The 19,835-nt window shown below is 35.4% G+C and overlaps 1 protein-coding gene across 2 annotated transcripts; it reads right to left on the reverse strand.

Annotated features, from left to right (window-relative positions):
• Positions 1-1,449: 1,449 nt before the first annotated feature.
• Positions 1,450-16,154, reverse strand: LOC100261254 (probable folate-biopterin transporter 2). 2 transcript variants are annotated; one of them, XM_010650465.3, is made up of 7 exons: positions 15,583-16,154; positions 15,372-15,479; positions 14,901-15,273; positions 2,939-3,198; positions 2,727-2,822; positions 2,485-2,655; positions 1,450-2,324 (listed from the first exon to the last, which is right to left on the reverse strand). In XM_010650465.3, exons 3-7 carry the CDS (start codon positions 15,265-15,267, stop codon positions 1,698-1,700), a joined length of 1,521 nt encoding a protein of 506 aa, XP_010648767.1. In that variant the 5' UTR covers positions 15,268-15,273; positions 15,372-15,479; positions 15,583-16,154; the 3' UTR covers positions 1,450-1,697. The 2 variants fall into 2 exon arrangements, with proteins under 2 accessions (XP_010648767.1, XP_010648766.1); XM_010650464.3 differs by having other exon boundaries at positions 15,579-16,122.
• Between the last annotated feature and the right edge of the window lie 3,681 nt (positions 16,155-19,835).

Genomic DNA, 19,835 nt, shown 5'->3' on the forward strand with positions numbered 1-19,835 from the left:
ATTATTATGTAATTTTGAACAAATATTAAAAAAAATGTTTGTAACATTTTTCCAAATAAACATATTCTCGCAACTTTAAAATATCTTTATATGAAATTTGTATATAACGTATCTAATATAAAATATCATAATTACTTTCTGCATTGTATTATAATAACGGGTTCTTATGCTTTTAAAATATGTACACATAATTAAGAAAAATATAATTCATATTCATAAAAAATTAAAATAAGATTATATAAAATATATAAATAAATAAAATTCGGATATAAATAAATAAGAGCTCGCTTTAAAAGCAAAATTAAGATGTGACATGACAATCAACTCTCCGCGTGAAAGCATTTATTTTTCCCTTTTTTTTTTCTTTTTTTTTACTTTGTATAAAATAAAGTTCGTGTTTGGCTTTATTATCCAAGAAAAGTTTTCACTTTTCTGTCCGCCATGGATAGATGAACAGATTATGAACACTACAAAACTATAGCTGCTTAATTTTTAAAAATATACTAGCATATCTTTTACTTCTGCCATCCTTTAGAGGTTTGATGGAGAATGCCTTTTCCCTAAACTTTTTGAGAGAAAATGGTTTTTTAAAGTTTATATTGAAAATATGTTTCTTTTTTTTTTTGGAATAAATTTGAATTATTTTATGTTGATTTTAAAAAATATGAAAAATATTCTAAAAACCTTTATATCATATACGAGTTCATAGTATCTTTATGAAGTATTAGCCAATAAAATTATTTTTTATATTTAAGTTTTTAAGTATAATTTTGTTTTTAAAAATAATTACGAATAATTTTTAAGAGTTGTTTTCAAAGCTACATTTTGAGAATTGTTTTTGAAAATGTTTTCAAATAGATTAGTTGGGATGTAAAAATGTCACTTTTAAATACAATGATGAGTCATTTAAATGTTCGCTCTTAAAACAAATTTAGTAGGTGCTATGTTAAATACCATAAAATGTTTAGTCAATCATCATTAGATTTCAATTATTTTTAGATGAAATGATCAAAGTTTGATCAAACAAGTCGTATCAAAACCAAAGGTCATGGGTTTGAATTATGGGAGCGTCACATCAAAGAAGAAATTATTGGGGTGTAGTAATACTGCTCTTGTTGGGACGTAGTAATGTTATTCTTAAGCTCGGGAATGGATTTCCTAAATGATGACTCTCAAAACTGGATCGTAAGATATGATATTGAAATATAAAAAAAGGTTTAACCTACCCTTATTAGATACCAATTGGTCTTTAAATGAGATGATCAAACCCGAACCAACAAGACCCCAAACACTTGTAAAAAGTTATGAATGCAGAGACTCTAGAAAGAACATTAGGAGAATAATTCCTCTATAGATCTGTAAGCACCCAATGCACATCTGTCAACTTATGATCCTTTCATCTGGGCCTTTATCCTTTGATCATAGCTAAAACATTCCCCATATATGCACTCTTTCATATATAACTTATAAAAATGCATTATTTTCAAAATTCTCAGATAATTTGCATTAACTTAATCAAATCCTGTTCAAAACCAGCCAAAATTTTTGCAACAAAATATTGAACTAGTGGAGGACAGATGAGAAATTGCCAGGAGACAAAAAAAGATAAAAATCATAAATTAGGCTAACAACAAATTTGATAATCTGTGGATGTGGGCATGACAATGAGGGCTGTTTGGCTAATAGTTTAGGCTGTATCATCTACTATCAACATTGTTAACAAGAGGAAGCAATTCAATATTGCCATCCTCATTTTTATTCTCATTCTCAGGGTGTGAAGCATGGGCAGCCTGCTTGGTATTCTGGAGGATTTGGGAGGGAATAATGGAAGAGTTGGGATCAGTACGGGGTACCAAGAACAGCAGAGCAAGTGGGCTAAGTCTCAGTATGTTTCGGATCAAAATCGCCATCCACAGATTATCAAATTGTACCCGAGTCACCTTCAAGATATGGAGTAGAAAGCCACCTCCCCATGAGGATGAGAGTATTCCAAGGTTGTCAATTGACATAAGCAAGGCGAAGAATGTGCCTTCAATGCCAGGGGGACAAAGCTTGGAGCTGAGGACAAGAAGTGGCATCCATTTGAGCCGTCCTATCATTTGAGATACACCTTCAGCAACGACAATGAAGAAATAATCTGGTATGCCATACTTCAAGTTGAGACGCAGCACCAGTATCAAATCCAGCATTCCTGATAAACCATAAAGCAACTGAGTCCAGAAGAGCAAGTCCCGGAAGGGGTGGTCCTTTAGAGTATATTGGTAGAGTATGGCACCTAAAAGGGAGCCAACTGAGCCAATTGAGAATATGTAGCCAACAGTCTCCTGCATAAAGCACATGAAAATATGAAACAATGCAAACAAGTTCGGGTTTCAGGCCACGAGTTCACAGTACTGAATAATTAGGAAATCCTATTTTTGGTTATGCTTTAGATTGTTCCTATTCATCTCCCTTACAAGCAGAGAAGAGTGGAGGCCAGCATACCTGAGAGAATAATGGACCTTCCTTAGAGTCTGTATACCAATAGAACAAGCCTTCATGGATATTCAAGCTCAATGCGAGGGATAAGTACATATACAAACATGGTCTCCACACATCTGGGTATTTCAATGTTGTCCACATTGCCTTGCAAGCGTCAAGCAACTTTTGGTTTACCTGAATAAGAGACTGAACATTGGAATTCTGGGTATAAAAGGAACCAAGAATCAACAGGAGCCCATGAATACCTGTCTGTAAACAAAGTTAGGCGTGTGGGGTTCACTAAGAACAATTCCAACTAGAAGTACAAGTGTAGCCGGGATAGTCAGCAAGCCAAACACCCCCTACCAGGGAAAGAGGAAAAAGATCTTCCAACAGTAAGATAGTTGTACTTCATATGGAAGATATGAAACAGAAAATGTTGGGATTTTTGGTCCAAGGAACAGTTATAGAAGCTAACCGTAGGGCCTATGAGGTGGACAAAAATACCACTAATAGAGAATCCCACTAGTGCACCAACTGATGAACTTAGTGCACACAGGCTTTGCATGTCAGCTGCAAGAGAAGGGTGTAGATTACTGTTCTGAGCCACGCAGGCATCAATGGTGACATCTGCTATTGCTACCCCAGCACTTCCTGCTGTTAAAGAGAACAATGCGAGTACAAGATGCAGGTCTTTGTGAAATGATAACACGAGCATAGAGATCACACCAAGAAGACCTGCAATTGAGATGAATCAAACTATCTGAGGAAAAAACTGCTTCAGTTAAACAATTGTCATGCTTCTCTCTCATCCCATCAAGTGATCATTCCATTTGAGTGCAGGGTTGCTATCCAGATAAAGAGCAAATGCATAAAAACAACCGTGCAGATGCAAGGGAATCTCTGTGTCAGATAACTTGGTGACCTCCAATACTATTTGAATGTGGGTACAAGAGTCTAATTGATTGTCAAAATATAAACAAACTAGTTGAATGATCACAACATGAACTTCCTAAATTTGTAAAAAAGAATGATGAAATATGGTGCCTTCACATCCTAGCCAACTGTTCATGTTGATGATGTGCTCAGATTGGGGCTCAACATCTGTAATAATGGTCATAAGAGATTTTATATTTCAGTTCATCATTTTAACTCTTTCCTTCTTACTTTACAATAGACAAGCATTCCTTGTCTACATTCGATTCTACTTTTTTTCCTTACCAATTAAGAATTATGCTTCTAAACTGTCTATATCACCAAATGCCTAGCAAATAGAAGTTAAAAATGATCTGAGCTATTTGTCTGAAATATCTAATCACAGGAAATTCTATATTTTTGCATAGTTGTAAACTTGATAAGGTTGATCCATACATTTGGAAGTCTTCTCTTTCTAGGCCTCACTAGTATAAATTTTACATGCACTGAAAGTACTGGAGGAACTCTGAGATCAGGAGAAGAATTATAAATATATGTTTAATTGCTCCAGGAAGAAAACTGTCACAACTATATGGCATCTTTCAACCTGTCTAGTTTTAACTCTCTAGAATTTCTTTCTCTAGTCTCTTGCTATCATTGGTCTAAATTCTGGTAGATGTTGTCCTATCATTTTGGCCTCAAAACAGCATATCAAGCAATGGTCTATTGTGTGTGGATAATAGATAGAGTGGTGAATTTTAAATTTGGGCAAGCAAACCATCAGAAGTCACAAACACAGACCTTTACACCCTATTTCTACATATTATTATATTGAAACATTTTTTGTTAACTTTTTTGCCAGCACTTATTAGTTAACATGTCAATGAAAGTTTCACTGGTTTTTACTTTTTACATCATATTGAGTGGGAAAGAGTGAGATATGTGCATTACAATATCGTTGGTTTCTATTGAGTCTTCTGTCATTTTCATGGTCCGAGTTACATAGTTAAATAACCAGCTGATCAATATTTTGCATCAAACTCTCAAGTACATTTGCTAAACATATATAGAAATCAACATAAACACGTCAATGACTGGAACCCCTAGATTAGAGAACTCTTCAAATTTCATCTGATATCTATTATCTCCATAACAATCAGTAGATGAAACCTTCCTAAACTCCAATAAATCCAACTTTAAATGCATAGTTTTATATGAGAAGGTTTTAGTTCCACAGTGGTACCAAATCCTTTTTCAACCTCTAGAATTCCATACTTAGGTCAAACCAACAAAGAGTGTTGAGAGAGAGGGGTATAAAAGGTTTAGGAACCCCTCAAAGCTCTTCTTTTGTATTTACACATTTAAACAGCCTTATGGATCTATGCAAGTTTGTGAGAGTTGTATTGGATAGTATCAGAAGATAAAGTCTAATTTGAACTGATAGCCCATGATCTTTTATCAACCTGTAGCTAGTATAAGTAGCCAACGCCACTAGCAGATATGTACTGACTGATTCACAAGATATGATACTGAAAACAATGCACTTTATCTGCTGAATGATGCAGCTTATTATCAAGATGGTATTGCATATATGTTCCAGTGCTGAACTGTCAACTCATAATTTTTTGCAACCAAAGCATATCAGCTAGCATAAGTAGCTCTGGCTGTAGGCAGATATGTATTTTACAATAGCAAAGATATGCTCATGCCCTCTCCCTCTACTGGTTCTTTTTGCTTCTCTCTCTCAATCCTAGGACACTGACATTGGTGCTTGTACTGCCAACTTGTTAGAATTAGCCCTAAAAGCAAGGATTACTTTTGAGAATATTTTATCATTTAATAATAATAATAATAATGTTTTGCACACTTCATTCTCTTATTGTTCCATTGAGTACGATTTATATGAGCATTCAGCTGAATCAGTTTCCATTGTACTTGGTCTGTGTGTATGAGAGTGGTTACACAGAGGGCACAAACCATAGGTCACTTGTACTTGACAAGTGTTTACAACAATTCATGAGTTTGGGCCACTCAATGGTAGTTGTAGTGTGTTGCTTCCCTAACTGGTGGGATGGCTTATCCTGGTCATTAAAGCTAGACTTTAAGGCATGTGTACCAGTGTATATTGGTTTATACATTGAACAAAACCAATGGAGTGGTATGTCACAATTACATTCACATCGTTATGCCTTCTCTCCTAGTTACTATGTTGCATATGCTCTTAACCTTGAGAAGGTGTTGCACCGATGTATGGGTTGATGGTTATTTTGAGTTTCATAAAAGTAAGATCCTAAAGCAATTGTATATTCTTGGAACTTGGATAATCATTAATTCAACCGTTGGTAACAAACATCTTCAACAGAGGCACCGTGATATTTCCTCAATGAGACCGTCATATCCCCTTGAATAACCATAAGGTGGATGATCATGTAAATCTATTGCCATAGTAATTCTATTTGATTAAATTTGATATTTATCCTAGTGGATATAGATATATCAATTGATCATCACAAAGGTGGATTTATAACTCAATGGAGAAAGAGGTAAACTAGTAAGTTGATGACACTTCCTTTATTGAGTTATGGATATCAGTTCATGGGAAACAACATGTAGTGGTATAGTAGGACCTGAACACATGCATCTTGCTTCTTTTTGTTATTGTTGAGAGAGAGAGAGAGAGAGAGGAGAAAAACCTTATTCACATTCATGTAATAGCTAGTTACAATTGAGAGATATATATATACAAGGCTAGGAGTCCTAACTACCATACATGTGACCTATATTAACAAGGAAAGATAGTATACTATACATACATTATATTCAACACTCCCCCTCAAGCTGGAGCATATACGTCATATGCACCAAGCTTGTTACAAATATATTTAATCCTAGGACCTCTGAGAGATTTAGTGAAGATGTCTGCTAGTTGATCATTTGAATTGACAAAACTTGTAGCAATACATCCTGATGCGATCTTCTCTCTAATGAAATGACAGTCAACTTCAATATGCTTGGTCCTTTCATGAAAGACTGGATTGGATGCAATATGTAATGCGGCCTGGTTATCACAGATGAGTTTCATCTGTTCATCCTTTCCAAATCTCAATTCCTGAAGAAGATGTCTCAACCATATGAGTTCACATATTGCCAAAGCCATAGCTCGATACTCGGCTTCAGCGCTAGATCTGACCACTACATCTTGTTTCTTACTCTTCCAAGATATTAGATTACCTCCAATAAAAACACAGTACCCTGAAGTGGAACGTCTATCTGTGGGTGAGCCAACCCAATCTGCATCTGTGTAACCAACAACTTGAGTATGACCTCTGTTCTCGTACAATACACCTTGGCCTGGTGTACTTTTGATATATCGAAGAATACGGATTACAGCATCCCAATGGCTATCACATGGTGACTGTAGGAATTGACTGACAACACTCATAGGAAAAGAAATGTCTGGACGAGTAATGGTGAGATAGTTCAATTTACCTACGAGCCGTCGATATCTCCCGGGGTCTCCTAAAGGCTCCCCCTGTCCTGGTACAAGTTTGACATTCGGATCCATAGGTGTGTCTATCGGTTTACAGTCTAACATACCGGTTTCTTCCAGGATGTCTAAAGCATACTTCCTTTGGGAAAGGACCACACCAGAACTGGATTGAGCTATCTCAATTCCCAAGAAATACTTGAGTTTCCCCAAGTCTTTGGTCTGAAAGTGGGTAAAAAGATGTTGCTTTAGTTTCTGAATACCATCCTGATCACTGCCTGTAATGACGATGTCATCCACATAAACAACCAGATAAATACACTGCCCCAAGGAGTTATGATGATAAAAAACTGAATGGTCTGCTGTACTGCGAAGCATGCCAAACTCTTGAACAACAGAACTAAAACGGCTAAACCATGCTCAAGGAGATTGTTTCAAGCCATATAGTGAACGGCGTAACCTGCACACTAAACCAGACTCCCCCGGAGCAACAAAACCAGGAGGTTGCTCCATATAAACTTCCTCGGCAAGATCACCATGAAGGAAGACATTTTTAATATCCAACTGATAAAGAGGCCAAGAACACATAGCAGCCATGGAGAGAAGCAAGCGGACAGAAGCAATCTTGGCAACAGGGAAGAATGTGTCACCATAATCAGAACCATAAACTTGAGTATAGCCTTTAGCAACTAAGCGGGCCTTAAGGCGATCAACCTGACCATCAGGACCAACCTTAACTGCATAGACCCAACGACAACCAACTGTAGATTTACCAGAGGGTAAAACAACAAGATCCCAAGTGCCATTAGAGTGCAGAGCAGCCATTTCATCCACCATTGCCTGTCGCCAGCCTGGATGGGAAAGAGCTTCATGGGTGCTCTTTGGAAGAGAAACAGAGGATATAGCAGAAACAAAAGCAGAATAGGGTGAAGATAATCGATGATAACTTAAAAAATTGTAAATAGGATGAGGATTACGAGTAGAGCGAGTACCTTTCCGAACAGCAATGGGTAAGTCATTAGGAGAAGGCAGAGCCGGGGCAGGTGAAGCCGAAGGGATAGGAAGTGAGTCAGCAGGCGCCTCAGGAAAAGGGAGAGGAGCAACGACACGAGGGCGAAGATGATAAACCTGAAGTGGTCGAGGGGGCATAGCATCAGGTGGGGAGACAATGGGAATAGGCAAGACTTCAGAAACAGGAAGAGACTCAGAAGTGGTGGAAAAGAATGGTTAGTCCTCAAAGAAGGTGACATCAGCGGAGATAAAGTACCGATGAGTCTCAAGGGAATAACAACGATAACCCTTCTGAAGTCTAGAATATCCCAAGAAGAGGCACTTCATGGCTTTGGCGGAAAGCTTGTCCTGTCCAGGAGTGAGAATATGAACAAAGCAAGTACAACCAAAGACACGAGGAGGAAGGAAATAAAGTGGTTGGTCAGGGAAAAGAAGGGAGTGAGGAATCTGATCGTGTAAGACAGAGGAGGGCATACGATTAATCAAATAACAAGCGGTAAGAACAGCGTCCCCCCAAAAGCGAAAAGGAACGTGACTATGGAGGAGGAGAGTACGAGCTGTCTCAACAAGATGTCGATTCTTGCGTTCAGCTACCCCATTTTGTTGAGGAGTATGAGCACAAGAAGACTGATGAAGAATCCCATGATGAGACATAAACGAAGTAAATTGGGCTGAAAAATATTCCCTGGCATTGTCACTGCGTAACACACGAATAGAAATATTGAACTGGGTTTGGATTTCAGTATAAAATTTCTGGAAAATAGAGAATAACTCAGCTCGATTTTTCATTAAAAATAACCAAGTACATCGAGAATAGTCATCAATGAAAGTGACAAAATACTGAAATCCTAAAGTAGACGCAGTTCGACAAGGACCCCAAACATCAGTGTGGACAAGCTCAAAAGGAGACTTTGCCCGATTATTCAAACGCTTTGGGAACGAGACACGAGTATGTTTCCCAAGCTGACATGACTCACACGGAAGCGACGACAAAGTGGAAAAACGAGGAACCATCTTCTGGAACTTGGAGAGACTAGGGTGGCCCAAACGATTGTGAATGAGGAGAGGAGCATCAGTGGAAATGCAAACTGCAGGAGATGAATCTGAGGTGAGGTGATAGAGGCCTTGAGACTCACGTCCTATGCCAATCGTCTTCCCCGTACTCCGGTCCTGCAAGGTCACAAATTTATCAGAAAAGGTAATAGAGCAATTAAGAGTACGAGTGATTTTGCTGATGGAAATAAGATTAAAAGGACATTCAGGAGTATAAAGGACAGAAGTGAGAGGTAGAGAAGGCAGAGGAAGGGCCAAACCAATACCTTTAGCCACAGTTTGAGAACCATTAGCTAAGGTAACAGTAGGTAAATCAAAGGTAGTAGTAATAGAGGAGAAAAGATCCTTATTACCAGATAGGTGATCAGATGCTCCAGAATCTGAAATCCAGGGTCCAAGAGAAGATGTGTGGGTAAGGCAGGCAGAGGCATTACCAGGCTGGGCAACAGAGGCAATAGAAGCCTGAGATGTCTGAGATGCGGAGGAGCTCGGAGGCTGAGGCAGCGGAGAATCAGAGGACTGGGCCATATGGGCAGTGCGAGGAGGTCTTCCATGTAACTGATAGCAACGATCGCGAGTGTGGCCAAGTTTATTGCAATAGGTGCAATGAGGACGTTGGCCTCTACCTCGGGTACCACTGCGTCCTCCTCGAGAGGTAGTTTGAGAAACTAACACAGAAGAATCTGAAGCGCTATCAGATGGCACAGTCTGAGTGGACGAGATACGGAGGAGGCGAGCAAACACATCATCCAAGGACGGAACTGATGAACTACCAAGAATCTGATCACGAATAGGCTCAAGATCCGGACGGAGGCCAATAAGAGTAAGGACCATGAAGAACTTGTCAAGCTGTGTTTGTTGAGCCCCAACATTAGGAGTAAGAGGCATCACAGTCAAGAACTGCTCCTTAAGAGAGGCAATCTGACCAATATAAGTAGATAGATCCAAGTCCTGTTGGCTGAGATGGACAATAGCAGAAGCCACCTTATAAAGACGCTGGATATCATTCGTGTATAATCCTTTGGCCTGAGTCCAAAATTTAAAACAAGTTTTATAGGCCTGAAGATGAAGAAGAATCCGGGGATCAACCGATTGCCATAATACACTACATAACTGTGCATCTATCTTCCTCCACTGTACGCGGTCAACCTCAGGGATATCTGCCTCCTGGGTAACCAAGTGATCCTCATATCCTTGACCCATAAACCAAAGTTCAACAGAGGCAGACCAGGAGAGATAATTCTCACTGCAAACCAATTTCTCTGAGGTAATCAGAGGAGATCCAGAGAGAACAGAGGTAAAGATCTGATTTTTGGTGGTCATATTCACGTATTTGGATCGAAGAGAGCCCTAAGATGGGTTCAGATTTCGGCGGAGAGAGAAAAACAGTGAAACCACGGCTGTGAGAGGTGCAATCAATGGAGAAAAAAAGGTCATGTCGTGCCTGGAGAGGAAGAGAAGCAGCACCCAAGCCTCGGAGATGGAGGGGGAGCCCTGTCGGAGGTGGCCGGAATGGCAAGAAAGCCAAAAACAGGGAAAAAATGGAGATGCAGGGCTCGGGGAGGACTGCCGGAGGGCTAGAAGGCCAAGACGGCGCCGGACGAGCCTGGAAAGGTGTCGGAAGTGGCCGGAAAGTGAGCCACGCGCCGTCACGCGCCGGCGCGTGGGTGACAGTCCAGAGGAGAAGAGCGGCGCGTGAGATTCCGGTTGCCGATGGGGTTTCCACTGGCGTGTAGATCAGCCTCCGGCGGTTCGGAATATGTGGTCGTTGCCCGGAAAAGAGGTCGCCGGAAAATTTCGTCGGAAAAGGTTGCCGGCGTGGTGGAGATCCGACGGCGATGAGGTTGTCCGGGGTGGTTCGGGAAGAGAATGAGGGGACCGGAGTGAGACACGGTCATTGGACGGTTCGCCGGAATTGAGTACACGGCTAAACCGAAAAAAAAAAATTAGGTTTTCTCCTTTGGCTCTGATACCATGTTGAGAGAGAGAGAGAGAGAGAGGAGAAAAACCTTATTCACATTCATGTAATAGCTAGTTACAATTGAGAGATATATATATACAAGGCTAGGAGTCCTAACTACCATACATGTGACCTATATTAACAAGGAAAGATAGTATACTATACATACATTATATTCAACAGTTATCATAGAATATAGAAGTGCAATTAATCTTCTTTAGTGGAATGAAGATTAATTATAAAACATTGAGATTCTATGGGAACTGATTATTCTATGGGTTCGGTGGTCCTCACCCAAGCAATCTTGGTATGTATGCACAATTTAAATGGTTTGATGGAAGACTAGGGTGTACCATAGTCTTGGGTGTACCTTGGAGCATGGGATTGGTTCGTTAAAGGCAAGGTGGTCCTTTTGCTTGCTAAGGGCATGGTGGACTTTTTGCTCTTAGGGTTAGACACCATATAAAGCAGTATAGGGCTGTATAATAAATAGAATTTGGAGAAGAAAAATCAAGGCCCCCTTGGTTGTGCCACCACTCCCTAGGATCTCACTATTGGTGTTTCCAAAAGCATAGAGATTGCCCACACATTTGTGCATACTTAGAGATTGTCATTGTGGTGAAAGATTGTTGATGATTTGGAAGCAAAAGGCCATCAAAGGGTTCTTCAAGGCTTGTGGACTGCCTATATAAGTATTTACCCTAGATTTCATTTTTAGAATTAAAAGGATCAGTTTCCACTGCATACTAGCATCTCCATGCAAACCAACACAATTGATGTTCATATTAGGGAACGAAGGAACAATACTCAAAACCTGAGCTAACACCACACTACCCCTCCCTTCCTGTGGGCAAAAACAAAAAAAACCTCTACTACGTGTATGCTAGGATTTTGCTTCTCTTGTAGGCTAATTTTGCACTTAAATATTACATGGTATTTTGATTAACAAGATAACATAGAGCTGCTTATCGGTATTGGTGTTCTACTCCTAACTGTCAAAACTGTTGTTAGAGGGGCTGTGTGACTGATGAAGCTAGAGCACCATGTATAAATACACTCCATAGTTTGGGGCACTATTATTATGTACCTTGTATGTAACTATAGGCACATGTGTGAATTAGACAATCAATAAAAAGTCTAGGAAAACTTATATCGAGGTGGCAAACCACTAAGAGGAGAGTGAAAGTATTGGTCAGACTGTATCTGCACAAGAATGTGGTATAATTCCCCACATCATTTGTTATACAAAAGGAAAAGAAAGGAATGTATTGTTGGAGTACATCTCTGTTTAACTTAAAAGACAAATTCAAACACGCCCAACTATAAGGTCTTCTTCATGTTTTCCTCAGACTTCAAGAAAGAATCTCTTTAAATATACACATCCAACCAATACAGTAAAAGCATTAATATAGTCCCATCTTATATGAAGAATTCTCAAAACACTTCATAAATTCAAGAAGAGTAATGCCTGTTTTCCTACAAGTATTCTCAAAAGTTGTCTAAGAGTAGCCTGTACTAATTCAGGTGACCACACTTAATTTAGGGCAATAAAATTCTTTAAGGAAGTCAGATGAACAATATTATGAGACCACCTCAACACCAAGCTCACTTAGTAAGGATTTCAGCCATGCATCAATGAAGGCGCAGTGGACCACTTCAGGCAACACCAACTAGTTGAACAAGCCAAAAAAATGCCATGTAGACTTTTTAGTTTGCATAAATTATTTGTTGGTACAACATAGTAGTCAGAAGAAAATATTTCTCCTTTTTTTCCCAATCATGCTCATTTCACCAATTCTCGGAAAAATTCCCAGTGAGAGTAGAAGTATGATAATATGAGATTGGATATTTTCTGACTTCTCTCAAATTCCATAGCAGTTGTCTCTATTTCAGCCTTCATGAAAACTCTAAAAAATATCACATATAAGCCAAGTAAGATACCTCATTCTATGATTCAGATGTATTATATGCATGAAAAATCTATTACAACTTTTGTCCTAATCAAAACTACACTCTCTAAGTGGTGGAAAGGAGTCTTTCTTAACTCTGGGAGCACATGATGAAAACATCAGAACTATGTGCCCCAAATTACAGGAGCAAGGATCAGTGAAGAATGAGCTCACAAGAACTAAATATGTTTCATAGTAGGGGCATTGAGCTGGCAACTATTCTGTATCTCCCTGTGGCTGATCCTAACCATGCTAACCACAGCATGAAAAGGAAGTCCTAGAAATGTCCAGTGCTGGGGATGCTGATGCTCTGAAGATCATACTGCATGCCTTGTTATCTAGAAGCATGCAAGACTTGCAGTTTTCAAGAACAACTGCCTCTTTTTCTTGATATATCCTTGACTAGCTTAAGACAAGTTTGAGTTTTCAGAAAACTTAAACCTATTTCATTTGTGAAAATCATATAGCTCAGTAAAGAAGTAAAATGGTAACCCTATGAATATTCGACAAAACTGACAGCTATGTTATTAAATATTTGTTCAACTCCCATGGTTTATAACTATTACTACATGATATTTTAGGAAATTTATTTATGTTTTTAAAAGAAAATATGTTCCCATGGTGATTAGCAGAATAAAATTCTAGAAAAATAAAGGAATGGCTACTTTAATGTTCAAAATTTTAGAATTTAAATTTAAAAGGAAGTTAGTTTCCATTGCTTTCTTGATACAAAAATTAGGAATTCTTTTTTACTTAATTTTTTTTTTCCCGATAGGCAAGCAAACAAAATGAATTAAGTGGTGCCTCACAAAAAGAGGGAGCACAATCCAAGTACATGATTCCTTTTTTACTTACAGTCTATGCTCAAGATATGTTTGTTTCTATATTTTCATCAACTTGCTATTTTTAGTCCAAATTTCATGTACACATGTTTACCTACCTCACTATATTCATGTGTACACATGTATATTTATGTGGGCTCAAAAGTTGGGAGCCTCTTAAAAGCATCAAGCAGACAAGCACTTCCCTGCCCCCACTTAGAACCTGGTTTTACTTTCTGCTTGAAAGGAAAAGATCAATGATCACTTACCAAGTGGCAAGTCTCTTAGTGAATTCTATGAGTTAACAAGCCAAGCTACATTGACACTTCAAACTTCTGTCAGACTCAACAATTTTTGTATGGCAATCCTAATTACCTTGTCTTTTTGGCAGATATATTAATTAGTGTACAACCCTCTTTAAGAAAATTTATAATAATAAGAATACGTCTTTTCTAGGCCAAGGACGGATGATTTAGCCTATATGCAACTGAATAGAACAATGTAGAGCAAGTTTTATAGTAAGTTAATGGATAGGGTTGTCATTGGATCCTTCACATTTGTGTCAAAAAATCAAGTCTACGAAGACCAAGAAAGAGGTTGAACATATCCAACTGATACACAGTCCAAATCCTAAACCTGCACCCACAACTGCATTCCTTAAATCAGTCCCTTCAAAAGAGAGGCTAGAGTTAAGCTACAAAAGAATTCGCCTAAGCACATAAACATTGCTCCCTCTTTTATATGTGCATACATGCAATGGATACTTCCACCTGGCATATACAGCTAAGTAACACAAGCAGCTCACCTCCAACAGATCAAGGATATGAAAACTGTAAAGTCTATAATGGCAACAACTAGTAGACTATCCAAAATTGGGCAAAGGCCAATTATTCTACAAGCTTAATCCACATCAACCAAAGCCCACATAAACTAAAAATTTATCTCAACAGATAAGAACAACTAAAACAGCAATAAATGAAGATACAACATCTATCTTTGTCACTCAGATATGCAATTTATGAAGTAAAATAAAAGCAGATGGATTTCATAGAAATATTGAAAGAAGGATTAGTGATATTTATAATCTATTCAAAAGATAAAAAAATCTATCAGTGAAATTAAACCTAGATAATCAGATCATAAGGCAGCATGTATACTTCCATTTGAAGATCCCCTTATAGTAACATTCAATGATTGAATAAAAAATCTGACAGAGAATTCAAAATGATAAAGTGTAATGTTACCGGCTAAAATGAAATAAGGCCTTCTGTGATACCCAACGATTGGGAGCACATCTGTGAGAAGACCCCAAAGAGGCTTGACAAGCCAAGGAATAGAAGTTATTCCTCCATAAATTTGTGCTTCAGAAGGTTGAACCTTCTGAACATCCTTCATATAATACTCTGTGCCGACACGAGCCAAAGCACCACCCAGTCCTTGGCTTATCCCATAAACTGCAACAACCCCAAATACAAAACTCCAATGCAGTTCCATGGCAAGCATTTTGAACCAATAGATTGGAGCACAGATGAAATCACAGAATCCTCCATTGGATTCATTTTCCTCCACAACCTCACTGGGTGTTGGAGGATTCTCCTCCTCCACTATCATTCACTTCTGCAGAAAGAAAAACCAGGTAACAAATCAGTGTTTCCTGAAACAGGTACCTTCAAATTCTTGCAAATACCCCAGAAAATTTTGAGCATCTAAACTACCTTGAAGACGACAACCACCCAGCTCAGAAATCACACTTTCTTGAACAGGGTACCTTGAAACTGATTGAAATCTCTCAAAGAAATACTGACACTCCTGAACTTGGTTTCCTGAGAGACAAACAACAACCCACTTCAATAATTGGTGTTTCCTGTACTGGGCAGCTTGAAACTGATTAAAATCCCTCAGGAAAAGAATGAATCTCTCACCTACTTTGTCTTTTTTCTGATTGATTTACATGAAACCCATACAGAAACTCCCAACAAAACTCGTATATTTTGACATGGGTGTTGCTAATTTCCCTAAAATAAACTCCTAGAGACTCATTTGAGAGAAGAAAACAAAATGTTTTCAAAATTAAGACAAAAAGAGATCAAAAACCACCGCAGCTAAAGAGTCCCTCAGACACACCAGATTTGACTTGACCATCCAACTGTTTTCAAATCTCATCAGCTTTCTTACAGAGAATTGTATATACAAACTTAGTAAACTTCCCCTCCTCTCCAATCAAATTCTGCCGGGTCAACGTCCACTTTCCTTTCCGAATCACCACAATATACTAAACCCAATGAAATTCATACATAAATTAATAAATACAAAAATATATTCATACGAACACGTGAAATCCTACAAATATGATAATCAAGAATCATTCAAAAATGGGACACTAAAAAGTTAAAATAATCTTTATTTCGAAAAAATAATCCTCATTTTTCCACAAAAATTAAGAATAATAAATTTTTTGGACAAAAATATTTTCTTACAAAATTTGTTATACCCATTTCCCATCAAAGTACTCTACATATTATTTAAGATTATATTTACTTAGAAAAAGAAAAGAAAAGAAAAGAAATGCAGAAACAGTACAGATTTAATTTACGTGGCAGGTTCTTATTGGTTCCATGCAAATTGGGGTATGTCCACATTAAGAGTGCTGATATAGTCACAGGCTGTAACGCAAAGAAGGCTGTGGGAACGAATCAGAGGGAAGCGCGTGAGCAAGAAGTGAAGGTAGGTGGGTAGGTAGGTGGATTAGGGACGAATGAGAATGGGGTGTTATTATTTATTTACTTCACAAAACCCCAAGACAATTAAATTCGCGTGAGGAGCACGTTCAATGTACTGAAATGGGATCTTTTAGTATAATTAATTAATACTCATCAGGTTAATTGTCTTTATTATGATTTTTTTAATGATTAATTATGAGAATTTTCTAAAAATGAATTAATATCCATGCAAATTTTATTTATTTATTTATTTTTGTCCTTTTAGCTTTAGAATTTATAAAAATTAATTTTTTGCAACCGGAAAAGAGTGGGGGTTAGGAGTATGAGCAAAGGAAGAAGAATTTTAAGGCCCATTTGGTAATAGTTTTTTTTTTTAATTTTAAAAATTGTTTTATGATGTTTTGTAAAACAAAATTTGAAATCTAAAATGTTTTTAATATTTATAGATATATTTTATAAATAATTTTTATGTCTAGCATTTTATTTTTAATCATTCTACATATATAATTATTTTTTAAAACAGTCGTCATAAAATAAGTGAAAATAATATAAAATAATTAAAAGATATTTTCTGAAAATACCCTAAACCTATTTGGTAATTGTTTATGAAAATTATTTTAAAATACAAGTTTTAAGAATAGTTTTTTAAAACTATTTTATGATGTTTGATAAAACAAAAGTCTATTTGAAAACCTAAAATATTTTTAACTAATTTTTAATATTTTTAAATGTGCTTTAAAAATCATTTTTATATCTAACATTTTATTTTTAATAATTTTACATATTCATATAATCATTTTTAAAACAATCATCATAAAATAAGTAAAAATAATAAAAAATAACTAAAAGATGTTTTCAAAGTATTATGATATTAAGCATAAAAAAAACAAAAAATAATTTTTTATTTTCAAATGTCCGCAGCTTTTCGCTGAGAACAAAAAACTATTTTAAAAAATAATTATCAAAATATCATTTTCCCCTATTTTACCACTGTCCATTCAAAACCCTAATTTTTTTTTCTTTTGTTTTTTCCTTCCCTCCTTCTTCATGAAATTATTTAGACTGACTGACAATTATACTTGGATGCAACCTCCATCCAAAACCCTAATCAAGGAAAAAGAAGGAAATAAATAAGAAAACGAAAGAAAAGGATAACTAGGGTTAGGCATTGATTGAAGGGAAAAAAAAGGTGGGGGTATTTTGTACATAAATTTTATTTAATAAAAAAAAAATTAACGCATTTAACGTTCGTGGTGTAAGAACTAAGAAGATGGAGCATTGAAAAGGGTGGAAGACAAATTACAGGAAGCTTCTTGGAAGATGCAGGCAACTTACATCAAATTTCTTTGGATGTCAAAATTACCATTTTACCACTGAGACACAGAAAGTGACAAAAATGTGAGATTACTTAATGGGTTCTCGGGATATGGAGAAGTTTGGAAATAATTGTTAATTTCTACGCCTTTAAATTTTGGCAGAAAAAGAATAAGAATCTTTTTATTTTTGAAAAAAGAATAGGGATAATTACGTTTTATTCGAGTGGTCCAAAAATTAATATTTAGTCCATATAACTTATATAATTAATAAAAATGATATAAGATGTTAAGAGATCAATATACTTTCAAATTTCCATATATTACCTTTTAAGGATATAAAATAGTGATAAATTAAAATATTCAATGACATTTCACATAAACTTTTTAAAAATTTGGATTTTAACAATTTTCATATTACTATTCATGCAACCATAATAATTCTATTTTAACAATTTGAATTTTTCATTGTTTTTAATTTTTTTTATAAGTAATTGAAAATCAATATTATTTTCTATTTTAAATTATAAAGAAAGAAAAATTATGTTCAAAAACTATTTTAAAAAATGGTAATATGATTTATATTTTTTATATTTTCTTTTTGAAAAAATATTTAATTAAAAAAATGAAAACTATTTTTAAAAATAAAAATTGAAAATCTTATTTAGTACTATTTTTATATGAAAATAATAAAAAGAATTAAATTTTATTCATTGATTATCCATTTTTTTTCCATTAGTTATTTTAATAATAAAAAATATATATATATAGTATGTTTACAATTAAACAAAGGAATTGGTTTTTTGTGTGACTATCTTTTACATGAAAAATAATTAAATAACCAATTTATATATATTTATTACTCTTTTTAATTTTATTTTCTTTATTTATTTTTTGTCTAATAAAAAATTTTAATATATCCATAATTAACAAAGTAATAGATTAATTGTGCACATTTTGATCTATTAAAATAAATTACTTTTTAATTTAAATAAATAAAATAAAATAAGTAAATAAATTTGGGGTTATTTCTATTTTTTAACATATCTTATATTAATATTTTTTATGGTTAAATAAATTTTTTATTATTTTTGTTTTTAATTCCAAAAATAAAATGAAATAAATAAATATATTTGGTATTTTCTAACTGATCTTATATTCATATTTCTTTTGGTTAAATAAATTTTTTATTCTTTTTTCTTTATTTCCAAAAATAAAAAGAAATAAATAAATAAATTTGGCTTAAATAATAGTTTTTAAGTAATTTCTTTGTCTTATTTTTAATTGCATTTTGCATTGAAAATAAAATAAAATAACATTTTATTTTTTTTAATTATTTTAAATGTCAAACTATTGGGAACATAGTTTACACACTCATGTGGATATAATTTATGCATAGATATGAAATTTATACCATTATACAAGGTTAGTAAACTAATTGTACATAGGGTATACAAAACTGTACATTTTGAACAAAATTTTTTTTTCTTGTCATCTAAGGATTATACTCTCTTTTATCACAAATTCTTTTATTTCATGTACTTTATTTAATTGACATATAATAATTCAAATACTTACCTTAATAATTATGTTTAGAGAAAAAAAATTTGTTTTTACGTTTTATATCATTTTCTTAAATCAAACCATTGGAAATATGGTTTACACATCATATGTGACACATAATCTATACATATGAATGAAATTTGCATTATTGTATAATGATGTTATACTAACTGTACAAGGTAAATATTCAATTGGACAAAACAAATATTTTAACTGTACAAGACATATGTTCTAACTATGCAAGGGGTATACAAGGTTATCCTTTGTGAAAGATTTCAATCAATTTTGGACAACTTTTTTTTTTTTGTCTTGTCATCTAAGGATTGCACACTCTCAAGGTACACATTCCTCTATCACACACTTATCTTATGCACTTTATTTAACTCACATATGACAATTCGAATACTTATCCCACTAATGATGTTTGAGAGAAAATTTTGTCTTTCCATCTTCTACTATTTTTTGAACCAAACTAATGAAAACATGGTTAATCTACTTATAGTTACACATTGAGTAGGGGGTATATGGAATTTGAGTCACTGTACAAGATATTTACACTAAGTGTACATGATAAATATACTAT

Source organism: Vitis vinifera, chromosome 4 (assembly GCF_030704535.1).
Source record: "Vitis vinifera cultivar Pinot Noir 40024 chromosome 4, ASM3070453v1".
Lineage (NCBI taxonomy): Eukaryota > Viridiplantae > Streptophyta > Magnoliopsida > Vitales > Vitaceae > Vitis > Vitis vinifera.

What these genes read in the sequence shown, in the direction of transcription:
- LOC100261254 (XM_010650465.3), bottom strand. Translation starts at nt 15,267, where the DNA reads ATGATAGTGGAGGAGGAGAATCCTCCAACACCCAGTGAGGTTGTGGAG. An exon ending in GCCTTATTTCATTTTAGCCG is followed by an intron (nt 3,199 to 14,900) that starts GTAACATTACAC and finishes TCTCAATTGCAG; the next exon opens with GTCTTCTTGGTGTGATCTCT. An exon ending in CTAACTTTGTTTACAGACAG is followed by an intron (nt 2,656 to 2,726) that starts GTATTCATGGGC and finishes TCTCTTATTCAG; the next exon opens with GTAAACCAAAAGTTGCTTGA.